Source organism: Schistocerca cancellata, chromosome 9 (assembly GCF_023864275.1).
Source record: "Schistocerca cancellata isolate TAMUIC-IGC-003103 chromosome 9, iqSchCanc2.1, whole genome shotgun sequence".
NCBI lineage: Eukaryota > Metazoa > Arthropoda > Insecta > Orthoptera > Acrididae > Schistocerca > Schistocerca cancellata.
This window is the reverse complement of record NC_064634.1, coordinates 197,213,338-197,237,123: the sequence shown is the minus strand read 5'-3', so window position 1 is coordinate 197,237,123 and position 23,786 is coordinate 197,213,338. Positions and strand designations below refer to the sequence as shown.

Here is a 23,786-nt window from a genome sequence, read left to right as displayed (position 1 = left end):
TATTAAAACACTATGTAGGGAGGCCTGAGAAACAAACTGGAGGGTCCTGCTGATGGCTAGCAGCTCTGCAGTGAACACGTTACATGATCCTGGCAATATATGGTGTTCTAAGCCAGTAGGAGATGCGAAAGCATATCCCACCTTACCTATCATCTTAGAATCATCAGTGTAGAAAATGGTGGGACAAGATGCTGGAAAACCAGAGGGCCACAGAGACCTTAGGACTCTGGAATAGGTCGGTGCTAATAAGTGGTCTATGCCCCATCAACGGGGCGGGGGGGGGGGGGGGGGGGGGGGGGGAATCCAGTGCGTGGAGACTGAGATCCTGACAGAAGAAAGCGAGATACATTCCAACCGGCAGTCCAATTGGGGGCAGTTATCAGGAGGGAGACATCCCTCGTTTGCAAAGGTACATGGGATGGTAAGGGAATCAGTGAATGGTGATTGGTGATTGCATAAGAAATCAGTAGTTTGGTCCATCGTAATTGTAGAGAGGGAATCCCCGCTGCTGTGAGGAGACTGTCAAAGGGACTAGTGTGATAAGGCACAAATACCCAGATACACCCCACAATGGTGAACAGGGCCAAGTATTTTCAAAGTGGAAGGAGCTGCTGAGCCATAAACCTGATTACCATGATCTAGTCTAGACGAGACCAGAGCACGGTAATCGTAGAGAAAAGTAGCATGGTCTGCACTGCCAAGATGTGTGGGCCAGGAAGCAGAGAGCATTAAGTTTCCGCATGCATGTAGTCTCCTCCTCCTCCGATAGTGCTACAGCCCTTGTTGAGCCTTGGTTTCTTCAATATGATCTTCCTCCACATTTCTCGATTGTTTGTTGCTCTCCCCCCCCCCCCCCCCTCTCCACCCCCCCCACCCCCCCGACCTCCCATACTGGTGAGATCCACTATTAAGTCATCAATCCATCTTCTTCTACGTCTCCCTTTTCGCTTAGCAGAATGAATCAAACCTTTCCTGATTTTCTTTGGAATTCTAGCTTCTGCCATTTTCTCCACATATCCTAACCATCATATTCACTGTGATTTCACAAATTTTACTATGTCCCTGCCTTGTATTAACACTTGTAATTCAGCATTGTAGCATATTCTCCAGCCTTCTTCCTCCCTTATTGGACCATATATTTTGTGTAGTATTTTCCACTCATAGGTTCTTAGTGCATTTTTGTCATATTCTATCAACAGCCATACCTCTGACCTGTATGTGACAGCTGGGCAGACTAGGGAGTTATATATTAGCAGTTTTGTTTTTCTTTTAACAAAACAATTTCTGAAAAGTTGTATATTTGCAAAGTAAGCTCTGTTTCCTGCTTCAATTCTTTCCCTTATAACCTCTCCAATACTATAATTTGTTATTAAGGCTCCCAAGTAGTTAAAAGAGGACACTTCTTTGAAGCATTTCCCACTGATGTTTAGGTCTTTAGATGTTCCTCTGGCCTCAGATTGTGACATCACCATATATTTTGTTTTCATTTACTATGCGGCCAATTTTTAAGACTTCTATTTCGATTGCCCAGTATGCTTCTTGGAGTGTACTGATATTTCTTCCTATTAGAGCAATGCCATAAGCAAATCCACGTATCTGGCTAGTTTTCATAAATATGGTGCCTCTTTTGTTGATTTTATTAACCACACTATGCAGGGCTATATTGAATAGGACAGTGGAGAGACTATCACCTTGCTTCACACCTTTATTAAACTCAATGCTTTCACTTGTTCTGCTAAGGACCTTTACTTTTGCTCTTGTCTCTGTCATTGTCATTCTGATTAGTCTTATTAGTTTAGCACATATACCAACTTCTTCCAGTACTCTGTATAGTTCTTGCCGGTTTATGCTGCCAAAGGCCTGTTTGAAGTTGATGGATAGGAAATAGAGATCTATATCATATTCATAGAAATTTTCCATCATTTGCCTTATCACAAACATTTGATCAGTTGTTCCTCTGTCTGGTTGAAGGCCACAATGATATTACCCTAGTATGTCTTCTGCGCACTTCTGTATCCTTTCGTCTGATATACTTGTGAGGATCTTATGAGCTGTGCTTAGGAGTGTTATACCTCTATAGCTTTCACATGCTGTTCTGACCTCTTTCTTATAAACGGGGATTATTATTCCAGTTTCACAATTATCTGCCATAGCTTCTGTTTCTCATTTATCTCATATTAATGTGTGCAGTTCCTTTATTACAGCCTCACCACCAGTTTTTAATAACTCGTGGATTATGCTGTCTTCCCCAGGGGCTCAATTGTTTTTTGCCTTGTGCACAGCCTGGAAAACCTCTTGTAGTGTTCACTTTTTTGCCTCATAGGCATCATTGTCTATTTACAACTCCACACTTTCCTCCTGTGCAGCTGTCTCATCATCTTACGGGCTGGTGCTTAGTGTATCTTTGAAATACTCTGCCTACCTTCCCACTATCTGTTCTTCCTCCCTTATCATTTTCCTATCTTTGCTGGAACATGCCATTATTTTTGGCTGGAATCTCCAGCACAACATAAATTTCTTATTTACTTGTTGCTTTAACTCTTCTAGTTCTTGAAATTTCTTCTTAGTCTACTCTCTTTTTTTCTCTTGCACAGTCTGTTAGCTCTTCTCCTTAATTCTCTATATTGTTTCACAGTTATTTCTGGTTTTTCTCTGTAGAACTTTTGTTCTTGCCCTTTTATTTTCCTCTGTTGCTGATCTGCAATCTTCATCAAACGTTCTCGGGTTCTTCTGCTCCTTCTTATGCCCATTATTTCTTCTGCATGACAGTTTCTCTCTCAAGACTGATTTTATCACAAACTGGTATGAGTCACAGTTTGGTCCTCTGTAACTCAGCACATCCAAAACTGACATAGAGTGGTGTGGTGTGAAATCACTAAAATATTGTCAATCTGATTGACTACTCCATTGACTGCTGGCTTTCAAGTACCCAAATGGATCTTCTTATTTGGGAAGCAGGTATTTTTAATAATCACATTATTCCTTGCTGCAAATTGGTACAGTAAGCCTGTATACTTTTTGTTTTCTTCATGAAGTGAATATTTTCCAGGAACTCCATATGGATGTTTATTCCTCCCTATTTTTGCATTAAAAGCTCCTATTACTAGCATCAAGTCTTATTCAAGTACTGCACAGCATACTTTTTCCAAGTCTTCACAGAACTGTTCTTTAATTGTATCCTCTTTTCCTTCTGTTGGCACATGTGCGTTCGCTACTGACATATTCCTAAATTTCCCTCTTGGTCTGAGTCTGCACATCCTTTCATTTATGGATTCAAATTCTAATAGGCTTTTCTTAACACCTCTAAACCCTGTTTCAAGTTGGCCTGTTCTGTCTTCTTGTCCACTATATACCAATGAGTACTCAGTTTTATCTATCTGCCCATTACCTTGCCATCTGATTTCCTGTAGCCCTACAACAACGTATTTAAATTTTAAAATTTCATTGGCTATTTCTTTCATTTTTCCAGACTGAAGTATTGTCCTCACATTCCATGATGCTACTGTCAGATTCTTTATCCATTCCTTTGCCAGCGTCACAAGCACCATGCCGAACCTCCAGCCTGGAGGACTAGGATCTGTATTAGGTTTACTCTTCTAGAGAAGCTGGCTTCACTACACTTCTAGAGCCCTCCATGTCCTAAGCAGTCTTCAGGTGGCGAATATGGGGCAGCCAAGTCAGCTTTTTATCAAAAATAAGGCCCAAGAACCCCCCCCCCCCCCCCATAAACTATGAACCTTGCATTGCCGGGAAGGCTTGAGTGCCTCAGCGGTACAGATAATCGTACCATAGGTGCAACCTCAACAGATGGGTATCTGTTGAGAGGCAAGAAAAACATGTGGTTCCTGAAGGGGGGCAGCAGCCTTTTCAGTACTTGCAGGAACAACAGTCTGGATGACTGACTGATCTGGCCTTGCAACATTAACCAAAATGGCCTTGCTGTACTGGTACTGCGAATGGCTGAAAGCAAGGGGAAACTACAGCTGTAATTTTTCCACGAGGGCATGCAGCTATACTGTATGGTTAAATGATGATGGTGTCCTCTTGGGTAAAATATTCCGATGGTAAAATAGTCCCCAATTCGGATCTCCGGGTGGGGACTACTCTGGATGATGTCGTTATCAGGAGAAACAAAACTGGTGTTCTACGGATCGGAGTGTGGAATATAAGGTATCTTAATCGGGCAGGTAGGATAGAAAATTTAAAAAGGGAAATGGATAAGTTAAAGTTAGATATAGTGGGAATTAGTGAAGTTTGGTGGCAGGAGGAACAAGACTTTTTGTCAGGTGAATACAGGGTTATAAATACAAAATCAAATAGGGGTAATGCAGGAGTAGGTTGGTTGGTTGGTTTAAAAGAGGGGGGAAGGGACCAAACTATGTGGTCATTGGTCCCTTGCTCCTCATAAAATAATGCCACAACTGTGAGAATAAAACAGAGAGACATATAACGAAAAAAGGAAAGAAGGGAAAAACCACAAGAATGAAGGATGGGCAATGAACACTAAAAGGAACAAAGGAGGACAAGAAAAGAACAGAGAGATGCTAGAAACGGAAGAGAGTAAAACAAGAAAGCAGATTACAGTGGCTGGCTGACCATGAGAATAAAAGGGAGAAGCCAGCCACTCTGCAACACATTAAAACCTCCACCCTAAAAGCACTGGAGGACACGGAGGGACGAAGGACATGCACTAAAACTTAGATCAAAAGATAACCCCCCCATGATTAAAATGTAGAACTAAATCAGCCGATGAGGTGTTGTCAGGTAAAATGAGCGGCAACAAGTCCGGTAACCCAAGTTTTCGTCACAGGGCAGTCATAGTGGGACAGTGCACCAGAAAACGGGCCACTGTCAACTGGGCGCCTTACCGACACTGAGGCGGGTCTTCACGGCGCAAGAGGTAACCATGGGTCGTCCAAGCATGGTCAATGCGGAGCCGGCAGAGGACAACTGATTCCGTGTGAGAGTCCTGCATGGAAGACTTCCACACATTTGTAGTCTCCTTAATGACACACAGTTTGTTGTGTGTACTGTTATGCCATTCCGTCTTCCAAAGCCGAAAAACCCTACGGCATACGTCAGAACGCAGGTCAGGATCAGATATGCCCATCTCCAGAAGTGGTTTCCGCGTAGTCTGTTTGGCCAACCTGTCATCAAGTTCACTACCTGGGATGCCGACGTGTCCTGGGATCCACACAAACTGAACGGCAGGACTGGTCCAGGGCATAGATGAACTCCTGGATGGACGCCGCCAAAAGATGGTGAGGGTAGCACCAGTCGATAGCTTGTAGGCTGCTCAAGGAGTCAGTACACAGAAGAAACGATTCCTCAGGGCATGAATGAATATATTGAAGTGCACGAGATATGGCCACCAGCTCTGCAGTGAATACACTGCAGCCATCTGGCAAGGAATGCTGTTCAGTATGTCCTCCATGGACATATGCGAAGCCAATGTGAGCATCAGCCATTGAGTTGTCGGTGTAAACCACTTCGTTGCCTCGGTACTTGTCAAGAATCGAAAGGAAGTGGCAGCGGAGAGCCAAGGAATTAACTGAGTCCTTAAGGCCATGTGAAAGGTCCAGGTGAAGCTGCGGCCTAGGTGTACACAATGGAGGTGTTTGTGAATGGACCTCAGGTATAGGTGGTAAAGGGAAGCACTCCAGCTCAGAAAGAAAGGACTGGACACGAACTGCAATTGGAAGCCCTGACCTGGGCTGCCAATGCGAGAGATGAACTGCCGTGTGTGGGAAAAGGAGACGGTGATTCGGATGCGCAGGAGAACTACAAACGTGTGCTACATAACTGGCCAGCAGTTGTGGACACCTAATCTGCAATGGAGGCACTCCAGTGTCCACAAGGACACTGGTCACTGAACTCGTCCTAAAAGCTCCTGTCACAGCGGTGTACTGGGTCGAGTAAACACAAAGCTGGGGGTGCCGCTGAACCGTAAATCAGACTCCCCTAGTCAAGGCAGGATTGAACAAGGGCTCTGTAGAGCTGCAACAGTGTAGAGTGATCTGCACCCCAGTTGGTGTTGCTCAGACAGTGGAGGGTATTAAGGTGCTGCCAGCACTTCCGCTTAAGCTGACGAAGGTGAGAAAGCCAAGTCAATAGGGCATCGAAAACCAGTCCTAAGAATCGGTATGTTTCCACTACAGTGAGTGGATCATCATCAAGGTAAAGTTCTGGTTCTGGATGAATGGTACGGTGCCAACAATAGTGCATAGCACACAACTTTATCATGGAAAGCTGGAAACCGTGGGCTAGAGCCCATGACTGCGCCTTAAGTCGTCTGCATACAGAGAAGGTGAGATGGATGGCCCTACAGCTGCTGCTAGACCATTAATGGCCACTAAAAATATAGGGACACTCAATACAGAGCCCTGCGGGACCCCATTCTCCTGGATATGGGGGAGGGGGGGGGGGAGGACTATGGGAGGCACCAACATTGTCACAGAAAGTATGAAGTGACAGGAAATTCTGGATAAAAATCGGGAGTGGGCCTCTGAGACCCCACTCGTATAATGTGGCAAAGATATGATGTTGCAAGGTCATGTCATAAGCTTTTCATTAATCAAAAAAGATGGCAACCAGGTGCTGGCATCTAGAAAAGACTGTTCGGATGGCAGACTCTAGGGACACAAGATTATCAGTGGTAGAGTGACCCTCGCGGAAGCCGCCCTGACATGGAGCGAGTAGGCCACGTGACTCCAGGACCCAACCCAACTGCTGACACACCATATGTTCCAGCAGCTTACAAAGAACATTGGTGAGGCTGATGGGCCGATAGCTATCCACATCAAGTTGGTTTTTACTGGGTTTGAGCACCGGGATGATGATGCTCTCCCGCCATTGCGATGGAAAGATGCCATCGCATCAGATCTAGTTGAAGATGACGAAGAGATGTCGCTTGTAGTCAGATGAGACATGTTTAATCATCTGACTGTGGATCCGATCTGATCTGGTCCAGGAACTGTGTCGGGGCAATGTGCAACAGCACTGAGGAGCTCCCACTCTGTAAATGGGACGTTATAGGATTCACTGTGGCATGTAGTGAATGAGAGGTCGTTCCCTTCTAGCTGCCGTTTGAGAGTGCGAAAGGCTAATTCTCTGAAGCAGAGGCTCGAGAAAATTGCTCAGCAAAGTGCTCGGCAATTGTGTTTGTGTTGGTAGATAACACGCCATTTATGTTAACACCGGGAACACCTGTTGTGGTCTGGTACCCGAAACACGTTCGATCTTTGCCCAGACTTGGGAAGGTGACGTATGGCACCCAATGGTCGAGACATGTCTCTCCCAATACTCCCGCTTCCATCATTTGATAAGCTGGCGAATGCAAGCATGGAGCTGTTTAAAGGCTATGAGGTGCTCCAGGGAAGGGTGCTGCTTATGACGCTGTAGAGCTTGCTGACACTCCTTAATTGCTTCAGTGACTTTCGGCGACCACCAAGGGACTGTCTTTTGTCGTGGTCACCCTAAAGAGTGTGGGATTGTGTTTTCTTCCACAGAAACGATTGTTGTTGTCACCTGCTCAACCATCACTTCAATGTTCCCATGAGGGGGAGATTCAACGGTGACAGCAGAGGTGAAAGTTCCCCAGTCCACCTTGTTTAAAGCCCATCTGGACAGCCGTTCATGGGCTTGACGTCGGGGCAGTGATAGAAAGATGGGGAAGTGGACACTACCACACAGGTTGTCATGTGCTCTCCAGTGGATGGATGGGAAAAGTCCTGGGTTGCAAACTGATAAATCAATGGCCAAGTAACTACCTCGAGCCACACTGAAATGTGTGGCGGCCCCAATATTTAAGGGGTAGAGGTTCGACATCTCTGCCTCAGCCAGTAAGCACAGTGCCACCCCACAAGGGGTTACGAGCGTTTAAATCTCCCAAAAGTAGGAAAGGTTTAGGGAGTTGATCAATCAGTGCAGTTAATACATTCAGGAATACTACACCATTTGGAGGAAGATATACATTGCAGTCAGTTATTTCTTGTGTCATCCTTATTCCGACAGCCACAGCTTCAAGAGGGGTTTGAAGGGGCACAGGTTCACTGCAGACTGAGTTTAGGGCGTAAACACAAACTCCACCTAATACTCAATTACAGTTGCTACAGTTCCTATAGTATCCCTTATAGCTGCGGCGGACAGGGGTCTGCATTTCCAGGAACCAAGTTTCCTGGAAGGCAATGCAGAAAGCAGGTGTAAAGTTAACAGTTGCCATAGCTCAAGCAGGTGATGGAAAAAACCGCCGCAGTTCCACTGGAAGATGAAGTCATGGTGAGACTGGGAAGGCATGGAACATTCAATGAGGCAGTTTACGCCTCAGGTCACCTGCTGCCACTGACTTTCTGCCTGAGTGGTCTATATCCATTTTGTCTGAGGGTCTGGTGAGATTTAGGTCCAAAGTGGACACCCGAATCCCCACCTCATCCACAGATGCAGAGCTTGGAGTTAGAGGTGGTGGTGTGGGTGCCTCCGCAATTCCCTTGGTCTTGGGGACATTCTTTTTGGATTTCTCTCGCTGTTCATTGGGTTTCCCTGGCTGGGAGGACTTCAATGTGTCAGTCTTTGGGACTGAGGATGAGCGTGAAGCCCTGCGACCAGCTGCTTTTGTGCTCTTCTGCCACTGGTGGGTGTTATCTTTCCCATTAGCAGAAACCTGGGAAGGGAGTGACACAAGGGACCCCCTTGTAGTGAGAGCAGCCGAAGAAGTTGTACGCTTCTCCAGCTTAGAAGTGGGGACAGACATCCCCAATGTTTAGGGGAGTGTTGCTCCTGAAGTAGGTGATGCAGGAGAAACAGGGAGGGAATTGCCCCCCACCATCAAGGGGGCAGGTGTAGTCATCTCGCTCTGAGAGGTGACTGGGGTTGGCGGAGCTAGAACTGTTGTAGCAATGGCGTAAAACGATGTCGTGTTTACAGGGTGTAGGCGTTCAAATTTCCTCTTAGCCTCAGTGTAGGTCAGTCAGTCCTGGGCCTTTTACTCCATGATTTTCCTTTCTTTCTGGAGAATCCTGCAGTCTAGCGAGCAAGGCGAATGGTGCTCTCCACGGTTGACACAGATGGGAGGCGGGGAACATGGAGTATTGGGATGTGATGGGCATCTGCAATCTTGACATGTGATGCCGGAAGTACAGCGGGAAGACATACGGCCGAACTTCCAACATTTAAAGCACCACTTTGGGGGAGGGATATAGGGTTTTACATCACAGCAGTAGACCATCACCTTGACCTTCTCGGGTAATGTATCAGCCTCGTAGGCCCAGATGAAGGCACCGGTGGCAACCTGATTATCCCTTGTAGCCAGATGGACACGCCGAATGAAATGTACACCTCGCCATTCTAAATTGGCGCGCAGCTCACTGTCGGACTGAATAAGAAGGCCACTGTGAAATATTATACCCTGGACCATATTTAAGGTCTTATGGGGCGTGATGGTTACTGAAACATCCCCCAGCTTGTCACAAGCGAGTAACGCCCGTGACTGGACAGAGGAGGCTGTTTTGATCAAGACTGACTGAGATCTCATTTTGTCCTCTAAATGCTCAACAAAAAACCGAGGCTTCATCATCATGAAAGATTCCCCATCGGCTCTCGAACATACAAGGAACCGGGGTGAATAAGAGCTGCCGCCATCCTTAGTCTGATGTTCCTCCCATGATGTGGCCAGGGAGGGGAACAATTTGGGGTCGTACTTCTGTGCATTGAATTAAGCCCGTGAATGCTTAGAGACTGCTGGTGTTTGACCGCCAGCAAGAGATGATGTAGTATGCTTCATTGCATGTCATCCACCCTGATGCCACCCAGCCGCAGCAAAGGCAACCTGGCAGGAAGGCCATTGATGGGAGTCCCAAAGCGCCAGGGGGATGGGAACCTACCCCTTGGCATACGTGGGGAGTTAATGGTGCAGGCATCAGCAGAGAGATCCCTGTGTGGTCAGGGGGGCTACAACCAACAGCAACAGGGTACATGGTGGCCTCACCACAACGGACACAGTTGATGGAAAAATACGCACCCAGGAGGGTGACCTCGGCCAACAGTTCGAGAATGAGCAGAAGTGCAGATCCACGTCGACGAAGGCTGCAATAGGTCTAAGCACATGATGGACACGATGCACCTTATAAGGTGCCCTTCCCCAATTGGTTCACTCTTTGGGAATATTTTGAAAAATGGAGGTCCAACCCAACAGGGGACCATCACATAAAGGCCGAAACATGTGAAACTCTTTTAGTCACCTATTACAACAGGCAGGAATACCTCAGGCCAATTCTTACCCCTGGACCTGCAAGAGGAGGGGGGGGGGGGGAGGGGAGGTTGCAGGAGTAGGTTTAATAATGAATAAAAAAAAATAGGAGCATGTGTAACCTACTGCGAATAGCATAGTGAACACATTATTGTAAGCAAGATAGACACGAAGCCCATGCCTACCACAGTAGTACAAGTTTATATGCCAACTAGCTCCACAGATTATGAAGAGATTGAAGAAATGTATGATGAGATAAAATAAATCATTCAGATAGTGAGGGGAGACGAAAATTTAATAGTCATGGGGGATTGGAATTCAATACTATGAAAAGGAAGAGAAGGAAAAGTAGTAGGTGAATGGGGGGACACTTTAGGCTGAGTTTTAAGTGTGTAAGTTTCATTTGCTCTAAAACTGTTTCTTGATTTTAGCCTCCATGTAGCTGATTGAATGCTGTATAGGGAGTTCTGTACAGTTACAGAGGAACCCTGCATTGTGTTTGCTTTCTGTCACATGCCTCATTACAGGATGAAGCCAACATCCAGTATCATTAGGTTCAATTGACCTGGATTCCTTCTCTCTTTATAGGCTCTTTCCTCCCATTGAATTATCAGTAGATTTTAGACATGGGAGTAGGTTCCAAACAGCTGAAGACAAGCTTACATGCTTCATTGAGTCCACCATGCACTTGCTTAGCATGGACAGATCTGTGCCAGACTGCAAATGTCGTTTTTACCACTTGTGGTTTAGCACTCCAATTTGAGCCAACAATTTTGCAGAGGGTATTGTTTCTGTCACTGACTTTCATTTTGGTGTTGGTGCAGTGCTGCTTATACGTCACAGTCCAGTCCAGAGTAATAACCAATTATTCGGGATAGGAGCAGTGCTCCAACAGCATTCAACTCTGTGGAACCCGGACCACTCTAGACAAATGCCTCTTGTGGTGATAACAGGCAGAAGTTACTGTTTTTGTAGGATGTGGCTGTGTTTATTTTACATCTACATACTCCACAAGCCACCATATGGTGTGCGGTGGAGGGTACCTTGTACCAGTGCTAGTCATTTCCTTTCCTGTTCCACTCACAAATAGAGCAAGAGAAAAATGACTATCTATGTGTCTCTGTACAATCCCTAATTTCTCTTTATCACATTATCAACATCCTCACATAAAATGAACATTGGCAGTAAAATCTTTCTGCTGTCAGTTCTCTAAATTTTCTCAACAATGTTCCTTGAAAAGAACGTCACTTTCGTACCAGGGATTCCCAACTGAGTTCCTGAAGCACCTAAACACCATTTTGAGCACAGTATTGTTAAAGATGGTGTAGAGTTTTAATGAGCCATGCTTCAACCTCTTCAAATGCACTGATCTGGATCACCATAGCATGATTTTCAGTGCAAATGAATTTTGTGATGTCATTCGGTAATGGTTTGCCATTGGTGAAAATATTAGAAAGTGTTGGGACCAGTATGTTGACTTGAGGTACCTAGACAATTTTTCTGTTCTCACCACCTGCTTCTTTTTTCACGAAATTTCACAAAAAACAAGTGGTTTTTGACGTGATCTCTAAAAACTAAGTCTGGTAATGTTTTGTTAATGTGTACATCTCTTACATCAAATGAGAGATGAAATCACTGATGGAGGTGAGGCCTATGAACACCGTGTCCATGATCCTTTGGTTTCCAGTGATATCACTGAAGTGGCACTTTTTTCCTGTGCAGGACCTGTAGCCCAACAATGACAATTGGTATAAAGAATCTATGCACAGACAACACAGATGGCTTCCATAAGAAAACATCATTTAGCAGTACACTTAAACATGACAGCATAAGTCTAAGATTTTGTATGTCACAAAGGCTTTAGAACTACAAACACTATAGGCCTACCATAAGACATGTATAAAATAACCAAGTATGTTTTTATCCAGCAACATCAGACAAGGGATCACAATAAACTTACTCAGACATTAGCTTTCAAAATCAGGTCCGACCAACAAAAATAAGATCAACAGATTGGAGGAAATGAGACTACTCACAGAGTGGGAAAATAAGCTAATGCCCAATGCCTAGAGAGAGTTTGACAAGTCAGAGATACAGGAAGGACAGATTGCTAATAACAAGTAGACTAAATTGGAAGGGGTACAAGAGAAAAAACAAAAATACACAGTAGCAAAGTAGTGGGTAAAAGAACAGAAAATGTTCATAATATAAAAGATGAAAATTGGAAATATAAGCAAATACAACATGGTGGGATAAATAGATGGAGTGAGGAGGGTAAGACGAAAGAAAAGTACCTGTAAACAACAACATGGCATGCCAGTACACTGGTCAGACACAGTCAGAGAATAATTCACCCACTTGTACAGTGTGTCACAGAGAAAGTTACATGAGTATCAAAAATTTACCGTGGAACTTGAGAAACAATTCAAATGGGCCTTTATTTCAGAGATACATGTGCCACATCAACTGTCTGGAAGTAATTCAAAGCATCAGACACCTGAATCTTGGGATTTATAGCCTGGCATTTAGTTCTTGCAATAACACCACGGTAAACCTACTGTGCTGTTCTCATTAACCACAATTATGTATATTCACATGTCTGTGTGTATGACATCTTGTTTTGTGTTAAGCTCACAAATCCTACATCGCTGTAAAACGATCCTTGGGGTGTAAGTTACTAATACAATCAGCACAATGTTTTGTATTCTTAAATTAACCACAAACCTCGATGAAATTTACTTGTTCTTAAAAGAAATCGTTCCTGTCTATTATTCCTCACATACTTGTGGAAGAGGAAGCAAACATAAAGTTGATAGCAATCAAATTTTATGTAGCACAATAGATAAATACCTTAGTTTCTTCAAAATTATCCGCAATGTATGCGCCAGCATTCCAGTAATAGAAGTTTTCACGTATTTCTAATGTGATTGTTCGTCTTCTTATGAAAGGTTACGTACGCACTCAAATAGAACCGCTCTTTTTCTGTGATGTAACAGCACAGAAATAAGACACATTTGAATTTCCATAAGATTTTAAATTATAGTGAACTCGGTGCGAAGTGTTCCATCTAACTAATTACTATAATTCGAGTGTCTCTCAACTATGTAAACAAACTTAAAAGATAACATAAAAGTCTACTACTATCGACTCCTGAAGACTTACTATCGATATTATTGAGAAATACCGACCTTCACTTATCGACTTTTCGAACTTGTTATCGATATTAAGTCTCCTCCGGCTGGCGGCTACATTTCAGCCGGAGGCACAAACGTAGGGATTGGTACCAGCAAAAATTTCATCTTCTAAAATTATATTCACAATTCCTGCAACTGCAAGGTGGTTTTGTGACCTCATTCTTCAACTAGATGCGCTAACTTCTGTGAACTACGTCACTTCCCTGGTTTTTCTGTCGGAACAACCTTGTCACAAGCAACGTCACTCCCCTATATCCCTCCATATCCACGTTTCATTTCATCAACAACCTACCATCCCGGAGAATATCCTTTTCCAGTTTTAGGTAGGGCGGACAGCTCTCGGTTTATAATGGCCAGTGTCTCTTCCGGTGGGTTCAGTATTTGTGAAGTGCTTACTGTTTTTCAAGTTGTCTTAACTGGGCTGTCTGTCCACATTTTTATCATTGCACGAAGACAGCTTTATTTCTTACATTCTCCCATTAACATCACCGTTAAAAAAAATACATTCATGGTTGATATGTCTTAATATGTGTATAGCTTTTAAGTTAGTGAATAATGTCTACTGGCTGATGAACGGGTTGACTGACTGTATTTCGTCCCACGCCCGGGTTCGATTCCCGGCGGGGTCAGGGATTTTCTCTGCCTCGTGATGGCTGGGTGTTGTGTGCTGTCCTTAGGTTAGTTAGGTTTAAGTAGTTCTAAGTTCTAGGGGACTCCAGAATGAGATTTTCACTCTGCAGCGGAGTGTGCGCTGATATGAAACTTCCTGGCAGATTTGGAAGGTAGGAGACGAGATACTCGCAGAAGTGAAGTTGTGAGACCGGGCGTGAGTCGTGCTTCGGTAGCTCAGATGGTAGAGCACTTGCCAGCGAAAGGCAAAGGTCCCGAGTTTGAGTCTCGGTCGGGCACACAGTTTTAATCTGCCAGGAAGTTTCTAGGGGACTGATGACCATAGACGTTAAGTCCCGTAGTGCTCAGAGCCATTTGAACCATTTTTTTGAACTGTATTTCGAAACACAAGCATCTTATTATATATATATATATATATATATATATATATATATATATATATATATATATATGGTGTTACGAAAAGGTACGGCAAAACTTTCAGGAAACATTCCTCGCACACAAAGAAAGAAAATATGTTATCTGGACATGTGTCCGGAAACGCTTACTTTCCATATTAGAGCTCATTTTATTACTTCTCTTCAAATCACATTAATCATGGAATGGAAACACACAGCAACAAAACGTACCAGCGTGACTTCAAACACTTTGTTACAGGAAATGTTCAAAATGTCCTCCATTAGTGAGGATACATGCATCGACCCTCTGTCGCATCGAATCCCGGATGCACTGATGCAGCCCTGGAGATTGGCGTATTGTATCACAGCCGTCCACAGTACCAGCACGAAGAGTCTCTACATTTGGTACCGGGGCTGCGTAGACAAGAGCTTTCAAATGCCCCCATAAATGAAAGTCAAGACGGTTGAGGTCAGGAGAGCGTGGAGGCCATGGAATTGGTCCGCCTCCACCAATCCATCGGTCACTGAATCTGTTGCTGAGAAGCGTATGGACACTTCAACTGAAATGTGCAGGAGCTCCATTGTGCATGAACCACATGTTGTGTCGTACTTGTAAAGGCACATGTTCTAGCAGCACAGGTAGAGTATCCCGTATGAAATCATGATAACGTGCTCCAGTGAGCGTAGGTGGAAGAACATGGGACCCAATCAAGACATCACCAACAATGCCTGCCCAAACGTTCACAGAAAATCTGTGTTGATGATGTGATTGCACCATTGCGTGCGGATTCTCGTCAGCCCACACATGTTGATTGTGAAAATTTACAATTCGATCACGTTTGAACGAAGCCTCATCCGTAAAGAGAACATTTGCACTGAAATGAGGATTTACACATTGCTGGATGAACCATTCGCAGAAGTGTACTGGTGGAGGCCAATCAGCTGGTGATAGTGCCTGCACATGCTGTACATGGTACGGAAACAACTGGTTCTCCCGTAGCACTCTCCATACAGTGACGTGGTCAACGTTACCTTGTACAGCAGCAACTTCTCTGACGCTGACATTAGGGTTATCATCAACTGCATGAAGAATTGCCTCATCCATTGCAGGTGTCCTCGTCATTCTAGGTCTTCCCCAGTCGTAAGTCATAGGCTGGAATGTCCCATGCTCCCTAAGACGCCGATCAGTTGCTTCGAACGTCTCCCTGTCTGGACACCTTCGTTCTGGAAATCTGACTCGATACGAATGTACCGTGCTACGGCTATTTCTCCGTGCTAATCCATACATCAAATGGGCATCTGCCAACTCCACATTTGCACTAACATTGCACTAACTACAAAACCACGTTCGTGATGAACACTAACCTGTTGATGCTACGTACTGATGTGCTTGAGGCTACCTGTTGATGCTAGGGAAACATTCCATGTGGGAAAAATATATCTAAAAACAAAGATTCTGGAACAATAACAAACACACACAAATTTCAAGCTTTCGCAACCCATGTTTGTTTCATCAGGAAAGAGGTAAGGAGAGGGAAAGATGAAAGGATGTGGGTTTTAAGGGAGAGGGTAAGGAGTCATTCCAATCCCGGGAGCGGAAAGACTAACCTTGGGTGGGAAGAGGGACAGGTATACACTCACTCACACACACACACACACACACACACACACACACACACACACACGGAAAGAGGGACAGGTATACACTCACACACACACACACACACACTCACACACACACACACACACACACATCCATCCCCACATAACAGACACAAGCAGACATATTTAAAGGCAAAGAGTTTGGGTAGAGATGTCAGTCAAGGTGGAAGTACAGAGGCAAAGATGTTGTTGAATGACAGGTGAGGTACGAGCTGCGGCAACTTGAAATTAGCGGAGGTTGAGGCCTGGTGGGTAACGGGAAGAGAGGATATATTGAAGGGCAAGTTCCCATCTCCGGAGTTCTGATAGGTTGGTGTCAGTGGGAAGTATCCGGATAACCTGGACGGTGTAACACTGTGCCAAGATGTGCTGGCCGTGCACCAAGGCATGTTTAGCCACAGGGTGATCCTCATTACCAACAAACACTGTCTGCCTATGTCCATTCATGCGAATGGACAGTTTGTTGCTGGTCATTCCCACATAGAAATCTTCACAGTGTAGGCAGGTCAGTTGGTAAATCACGTGGGTGCTGTCACACGTGGCTCTGCCTTTGATCGTGTACACCTTCCGGGTTACAGGACTGGAGTAGGTGGTGGTGGGAGTGTGCATGGGAGAGGTTTTACACCGGGGGCGGTTACAAGGGTAGGAGTCAGAGGGTAGGGAAGGTGGTTTGGGGATTTCTTAGGGATGAACCAAGAGGTTACGAGCACATCCAGGGCCTCGCTGCAATGGAGCACTTCCTTTCACGCCGATCACCTGCCACCCTACCAAAACCTCTTTCATCATTACCTCAGCCAGCTTCATCCTAACTCACAACTTCTTCACTTTCAAAGGTGAGACATACCAACAATTAAAGGGAACAGCCATGGGTACCAGGATGGCCCCCTCGTACGCCAACCTATTTATGGGTCACTTAGAGGAAGCCTTCTTGGTTACCCAGGCCAGCCAACCCAAAGTTTGGTACAGATTTATTGATGACATCTTCATGATCTGGACTCACAGTGAAGAAGAACTTCAGAATTTCCTCTCCAACCTCAACTCCTTTGGTTCCATCAGATTCACCTGGTCCTACTTCAAATCCCATGCCACTTTCCTAGACATTGACCTCCATCTGTCCAATGGCCAGCTTCACACGTCCGTCCACATCAAACCCACCAACAAGCAACAGTACCTCCATTATAACAGCTGCCACCCATTCCACATCAAACGGTCCCTTCCCTACAGCCTAGGTCTTCATGGCAAACGAATCTGCTCCAGTCCCGAATCCCTGAACCATTACACCAACAACCTGAAAACAGCTTTCGCAACCCGCAACTACCCTCCCGACCTGCTACAGAAGCAAATAACCAGAGCCACTTCCTCATCCCCTCAAACCCAGAACCTCCCACAGAAGAACCCCAAAAGTGCCCCACTTGTGACAGGATACTTTCCGGGACTGGATCAGACTCTGAATGTGGCTCTCCAGCAGGGATACGACTTCCTCAAATCCTGCCCTGAAATGAGATCCATCCTTCACGAAATCCTCCCCACTCAACCAAGAGTGTCTTTCCGCTGTCCACCTAACCTTCGTAACCTCTTGGTTCATCCCTATGAAATCCCCAAACCACCTTCCCTACCCTCTGGCTCCTACCCTTGTAACCGCCCCCGGTGTAAAATCTGTCCCATGCACCCTCCGACCACCACCTCCTCCAGTCCTGTAACCCGGAAGGTGTACACGATCAAAGGCAGAGCCACGTGTGAAAGCACCCACGTGATTTACCAACTGACCTGCCTACACTGTGAAGCTTTCTATGTGGGAATGACCAGCAAAAAACTGTCCATTCGCATGAACGGACAGAGGCAGACAGTGTTTGTTGGTAATGAGGATCACCCTGTGGCTAAACATGCCTTGGTGCACCTCCAGCACATCTTGGCACAGTGTTACACCGTCCGGATTATCTGGATACTTCCCACGGACACCAACCTATCAGAACTCCGGAGATAGGAACTTGCCCTTCAGTATATCCTCTCTTCTCGTTACTCGCCAGGCCTCAAACCCTGCTAATTTCAAGTTGCCGCCACTCGTACCTCACCTGTCATTCAACAACATCTTTGCCTCTGTACTCCCGCCTCGACTGACATCTCTGCCAAAAATCTTTGCCTTTACAAATGTCTGCTTGTGTCTGTGTATGTGCGGATGGATATGTGTGTGTGTGCGAGTGTATACCTGTCCTTTTTTCCCCCTAAGGTAAGTCTTTCCGCTCCCGGGATTGGAATGACTCCTTACCCTCTCCCTTAAAACCCACATCCTTTCGTCTTTCCCTCTCCTTCCCTCTTTCCTGATGAAGCAACCGTGGGTTGCGAAAGCTTGAAATTTGTGTGTGTGTTTGTTATTGTTTCTATCAACGTACCAACGCTTTCTTTTGGTAAGTTGCAGAATCTAAGGATATAGTGGTTGCTGGTGATTTTAATGTGGATGTATTAAAAAGCTCTGTCATTCAATTTTTTTCCTGCTGTGAACTTTGCAACTAGGATATGTAAATGCTCTGAGACTGCTATTGATAATATCTTTGTAGACAAATCTAGGGAAAAAAAAGTACAATCACAAAACCAATGGTAAATGGGCTATCTGATCATGACATGCACCATCTTGTGTAAAATATTAAAACTTCTCAGGATAAAAACTCTGTTAAATATGAGTACAGGAGGGTAATAAATTAGTCAAAAATTGAAGTTCAGGAAATTGCTCAAAGACATGAACGGGATAGATGTTTACAAAACTTCTGACTCAAATGGAAAATTCAAAGCATTCATTAACAAGGTTACTTTCCCCTTTGATAATTGTTTTCCCCTAAAAGTAATTCAAATCACACAGAAGTAAAAAAAGAAACTGTGGACTACACAACGAATAAAGATATCATGTGGGACAAAAAGGAGACTGTATCAAGTATCTAGGAACACCTCTGATGGTAAAATTGTAATGCATTACAAAGAATACAGCAAAATATTGAAGCAAGTAATCCAGAAATCGAAGCAGTCTTATTATGAGAAAAAGATAATTACATCAGGCAACAAAATAAAAACTGTATGGGATATAGTAAACACAGAGACAGGTGGGGCCAAAAAGGAAAAGGAACAGATAGCTCTAAAAATAAATTAGACTTTGGTAACAAATGCTTGTAGTGCTGCAAACATCTTAAATAAGTACTTCATTTCTGTTACTGACAGCTTGTTCTTATCTGGTTGAGTGAACAGTGCAATGGAGTATCTGAGATCAGTCTTTAAAAAAAAACTTCAGTAAAATGGAAAAAGACACTCACGTCTTCCCATCAAGTAGAATCCCTCATAAAATCCTTAAAATCTAAGTATTCCAGTGGGTATGATAAGATATCAACAAAGTTAATCAAAGAGCACTCATGCGAGTTGAGTTCTGCCTTAAGTTATTTGTGTAATCAGTCTCTTTTCAGTGGAACATTTCCAGACTGTCTAAAATATGCTGAAGTTAAGCCTCTTTACAAGAAGGGGGATAAAGAGATACCATCAAACTATTGACCAATTTCACTTTTGCCGGCTTACTCAAAAATTTTTGAAAAGGTTGTGTTCAAGTATCTCCTTAAGCATCTGACTGCAAATAACATATTGTCCAAGTCACACAGTTTGGATTTCTTAATGTTCCTGATATAGAGTAAGCTGGAAACCTGTTCAAGGAATTTTGTATTCTAACTACTGCTTTTTGGCATGTTTATTCATTAATGAAATTTGTTGCAAGTAATATATCTCTACTTCCAGTCCATAGTTCAATACATAGTATCAATCCTAGGAATAAAAACAATGTACATAAAGACCTAAAATCACATACAATGGTCTAAAAAGGGGTCCAATATTCAGGAACACAGATTTTCAATAAATTGCCAGTAACCATGAAAATTTTGGTTTCAGATAAAGCGTGGTTTAAACAGAGTTTGAAAGACTTTTTGATGGGCAACTCCTTCTACTCTATAGACGAATATCTTAACGGACTGTTAAGCTAGCTTAAGCAAAAATGCCTGTTAGATTTCAGTTTTGACAGAACTTGGTCACAACAGTAAAGATTAGGTATTTTATGTATGATAAATTTATTAATAGTGCATAATAGTGTTTCATTCTGACAGTGTGTTGATTCTGTAAATATTAGTTGTTCCAGTTTACCACATTGTGTAAGGTACAGTGAAGCGACTCTAACAGCCTCTCCTGTACAAATGTCAACCTCACCTACCCGAGTTGCAGCTAAGGATTGCTGCACGGTACACCCTGTTATTGCTAACGAGGCTCTGACGACCGAGTGTTTCCCGGGATAAGGAAACGCCCCCTATCAAGTGCCAACGGTCTCAAAGAGAGCGGATGAGCGGATAGAGGCAGGGCACTCTCTTGTCCTTGGAGTGAGAAATTGCTCCTAAAGGCGGAAGAACTTCACAGTCAACGGCATAGGATGGAGAAGGCAACGGGAAACCACTCCATTAAAGATCACTCAAGATATCCCAAGAATCAGTAGCGCACCATGCCAGAATCTTCTGTTAAACATAAATCCGGAGTAATAGTCCCCCAATCGGATCTCCGGGTGGGGACAATGGAAGGTCAGGCAAAGTTGAAGAATACACTAAAAATAGCAACATGGAATGTAAGAACACTCCTCCAATGCGGGAAATTAGAGAACCTCAAACTAGAGATGGACAGAATGGGAACGGACATAATAGGAATATCTGAGATGCGATGGCCTGAACCAGGAGACTTCAGATCAGGAAATTATCGTATCATTCATACAGGTACTAACCAAGGAACAACTGGAATCGGTGGAGTTGGAATAATTCTAAAAGGAAAACTCGGGAATCTAGTCACAGGATATGTGCAATTTAACTCTAGGATAATACTAGTCAAAATTGGAACCAAACCAAAGAACACGGTAATAGTACAAGTCTATATGCCGACATCGGCAGAAGAAGACGATGTAATAGAAACAGTGTATGAAGACATCAACAAAGTTATAAATTATGTTAAAGGTGAAGAGAACTTAATTATAATGGGAGATTGGAATGCTAGTGTTGGAGAAGAGAAAGTTGACGGAATTGTAGGGAAATATGGTCTAGGAGATAGAAACGAAAGAGGAAGCCGGCTAATTGAATTTTGTGCCAAAAACAAGTTGGTCATAGCGAACTCCCTTTTCAACCACCATAAAAGAAGAAGGTACACGTGGAAAGCCCCAGGAGATACTAGAAGACACCAAATCGACTATATATTAGTAAAATCGCGTTTTAAAAACCAAATCAAGGACTGCAGAAGCTACCCGTCTGCGGATATTAATAGTGATCACAACCTTGTAATGATGAAATGCTTACTCAAACTCAAGCGATTAGAGAGAAAAACGAACAAAGTATGGAACAGAGATAACCTAAAGTCTGAAGAACTAGTGATCCCTTATGCACGGAAAACTGATGAGATGGCATCAAACATTATTCCCGGGAGTACTAACGAGGAGTGGAAACAAATCAAAGAAGGCATACATAAAGCAGCAGAAGAATTTATTGGGAAAGCCAAACCTGTAAACAGGAAAGAGTGGATAACACCTGAAATAATTTGTCTAATGGAAGAAAGAAGACTATACAAAAATGCCTTTGACGAGCAAAGCGAAAACAAATATAGAAAGCTTAGAAACCAAATAAACAGAGAATCTAGGAAAGCAAAAGAAAATTACCTCAACAGCATTTGTAAAGAGGTGGAGGAAAACATGGTTAAAGGAAAAACTGACTTGGCCTACAGAACAATAAAACAAAACTTTGCTAAACGGAAAGTAAAATCTTCAGGAACTATAAAGAACAAAGAGGGCAAGGTACTATTTGGATATGACACGCTGAAGAGATGGCAAGAATACATTGAAGAGCTATATCAAGGAGACCCTCTAACAGATAATATGATAGAATTAAGCGAAGAAGTAGAGAAAGAAGAACTAGGGGACACAATTCTGAAAGATGAATTTGAAAAAGCACTAAAAGAACTACCAGATAAGAAAGCGGCAGGTGTTGATGATATACCTTCTGAACTAATTAAGAAATCAGGAGACAAAATGAAAGCTACATTACTGCAACTCATACAGAAAATATACAAAACAGGTGAAGTTCCTGAAGACTATCAGAAATGCATCATATTCCCCATACCTAAGAAAGCATCTACTATGGACTGTGAAAACCATCGAACACTCAGTCTTCTTTCACACGCATCAAAAATTCTAATAAGAATAATTTTGAAAAGAGTTGAAAACCAATTGAATAGCACTCTAAGTGAAGACCAATTCGGTTTTAGAAGCGGTGTAGGGACGAGGGAAGCAATCTTATCTTTAAGACTAATAATTGAGAAACAAATTTCCAAAAACAAACAAGTATTTATAGCCTTCGTAGACCTCGAAAAGGCATTTGACAATGTTGTATGGCCAGAAATGTTTAGAATTCTGAAGAAGGCTGGTCTGAAATATAATGATAGAAGGATAATCTTTAAAATATACCAAAATGAAACAGCCTTAGTTAAGAAGGAAAACAAAGAAGAAACAGCAAGAATAAGGAAAGGAGTGAGACAGGGATGCCCACTATCTCCAGTAATTTTCAACGCATATATCCAAGAAGCAATAGACAAAATAAGAGAGAATATTGAAGTAGGAATAAAACTTAACGGAATGAAAATAGATATGTTGCGATATGCAGATGATATCGCCATAATTACAGAAAGGAAAGAAGATTTAGAAGCCGCACTCAATGAAATGGAAAACACCTTAAAAGAACAGTATGGAATGAAAATAAATAAGAAAAAGACTAAAGTGATGGTGAGTGGCGCCCTGAACTACAATGAACCCATACGAATAACAATAAAGGGAGAGAAACTAGGGCAGGTTACAGAATTTAACTACTTAGGTAGCAAAATAACAGCAGATGGAAGGAGCAAAAGTGACATTAAAAACAGAATACAACTTGCCAAAATAGCATTCAATGGAAAAAGAAACTTACTGACGAGTAGAAATGTTAGTTTAGACGTAAGAAAGAGAGTCATGAAAACCTATGTGTGGAGTACAGCCCTTTACGGATGTGAAACTTGGACTTGTGGAAAAGAAGAAAAGAGAAGATTAGAGGCATTCGAAATGTGGTGCTACCGGAGAATGGAAAAAATCAGCTGGCGAGACAAGGCTACAAACGAAGATGTCCTCAGAAGAGTGAAAGAAAACAGATCTCTTTGGCGAAATATACAGAAAAGAAGAATAACCTTCATAGGTCACATTTTACGGCATAACAATTTCATTAAGAGAATATTAGAAGGAATCATTGAAGGAAGAACTCGCCGAGGACGACCTAGATTAAGCTACATTCAACAAGTAATAAATGACATCGGGTGCCAGACCTATGCAGATATGAAGAAGAAAGCTGACAAAAGAACGGAATGGCGTGCTGCTGCCAACCAACCTGTGGGTTGATAACCGAAGAAGAAGAAGATGAGGGTAAGTCAATTATTATCTGCAATTTAGGTATATTTTTGTTTATTTTAGTAGTGCTGTCATTTTATGTTGATGACACATGCTTTGTTTATTTGTCGTTATATCTTTGCAATTTTCAAGCTGCTAGGTTAGTTTTGTTATTGTTGCTGTACTGTTAATCATGGCTGATC

General features: G+C 43.3%; 1 protein-coding gene across 1 annotated transcript in view; it reads right to left on the bottom strand.

Moving 5' to 3' along the window:
- LOC126101061 (phosphatidylserine decarboxylase proenzyme, mitochondrial) overlaps positions 1-13,391 on the bottom strand; it is a 132,772-nt gene extending 119,381 nt beyond the window's left edge. Inside the window, exon 1 of the mRNA XM_049911733.1 lies at positions 13,094-13,391. Within this exon, the coding sequence (XP_049767690.1) occupies positions 13,094-13,134 (41 nt within the window). The 5' untranslated portion in view covers positions 13,135-13,391. The remainder of the gene's footprint in view (positions 1-13,093) is intronic.
- Positions 13,392-23,786: the final 10,395 nt, after the last annotated feature.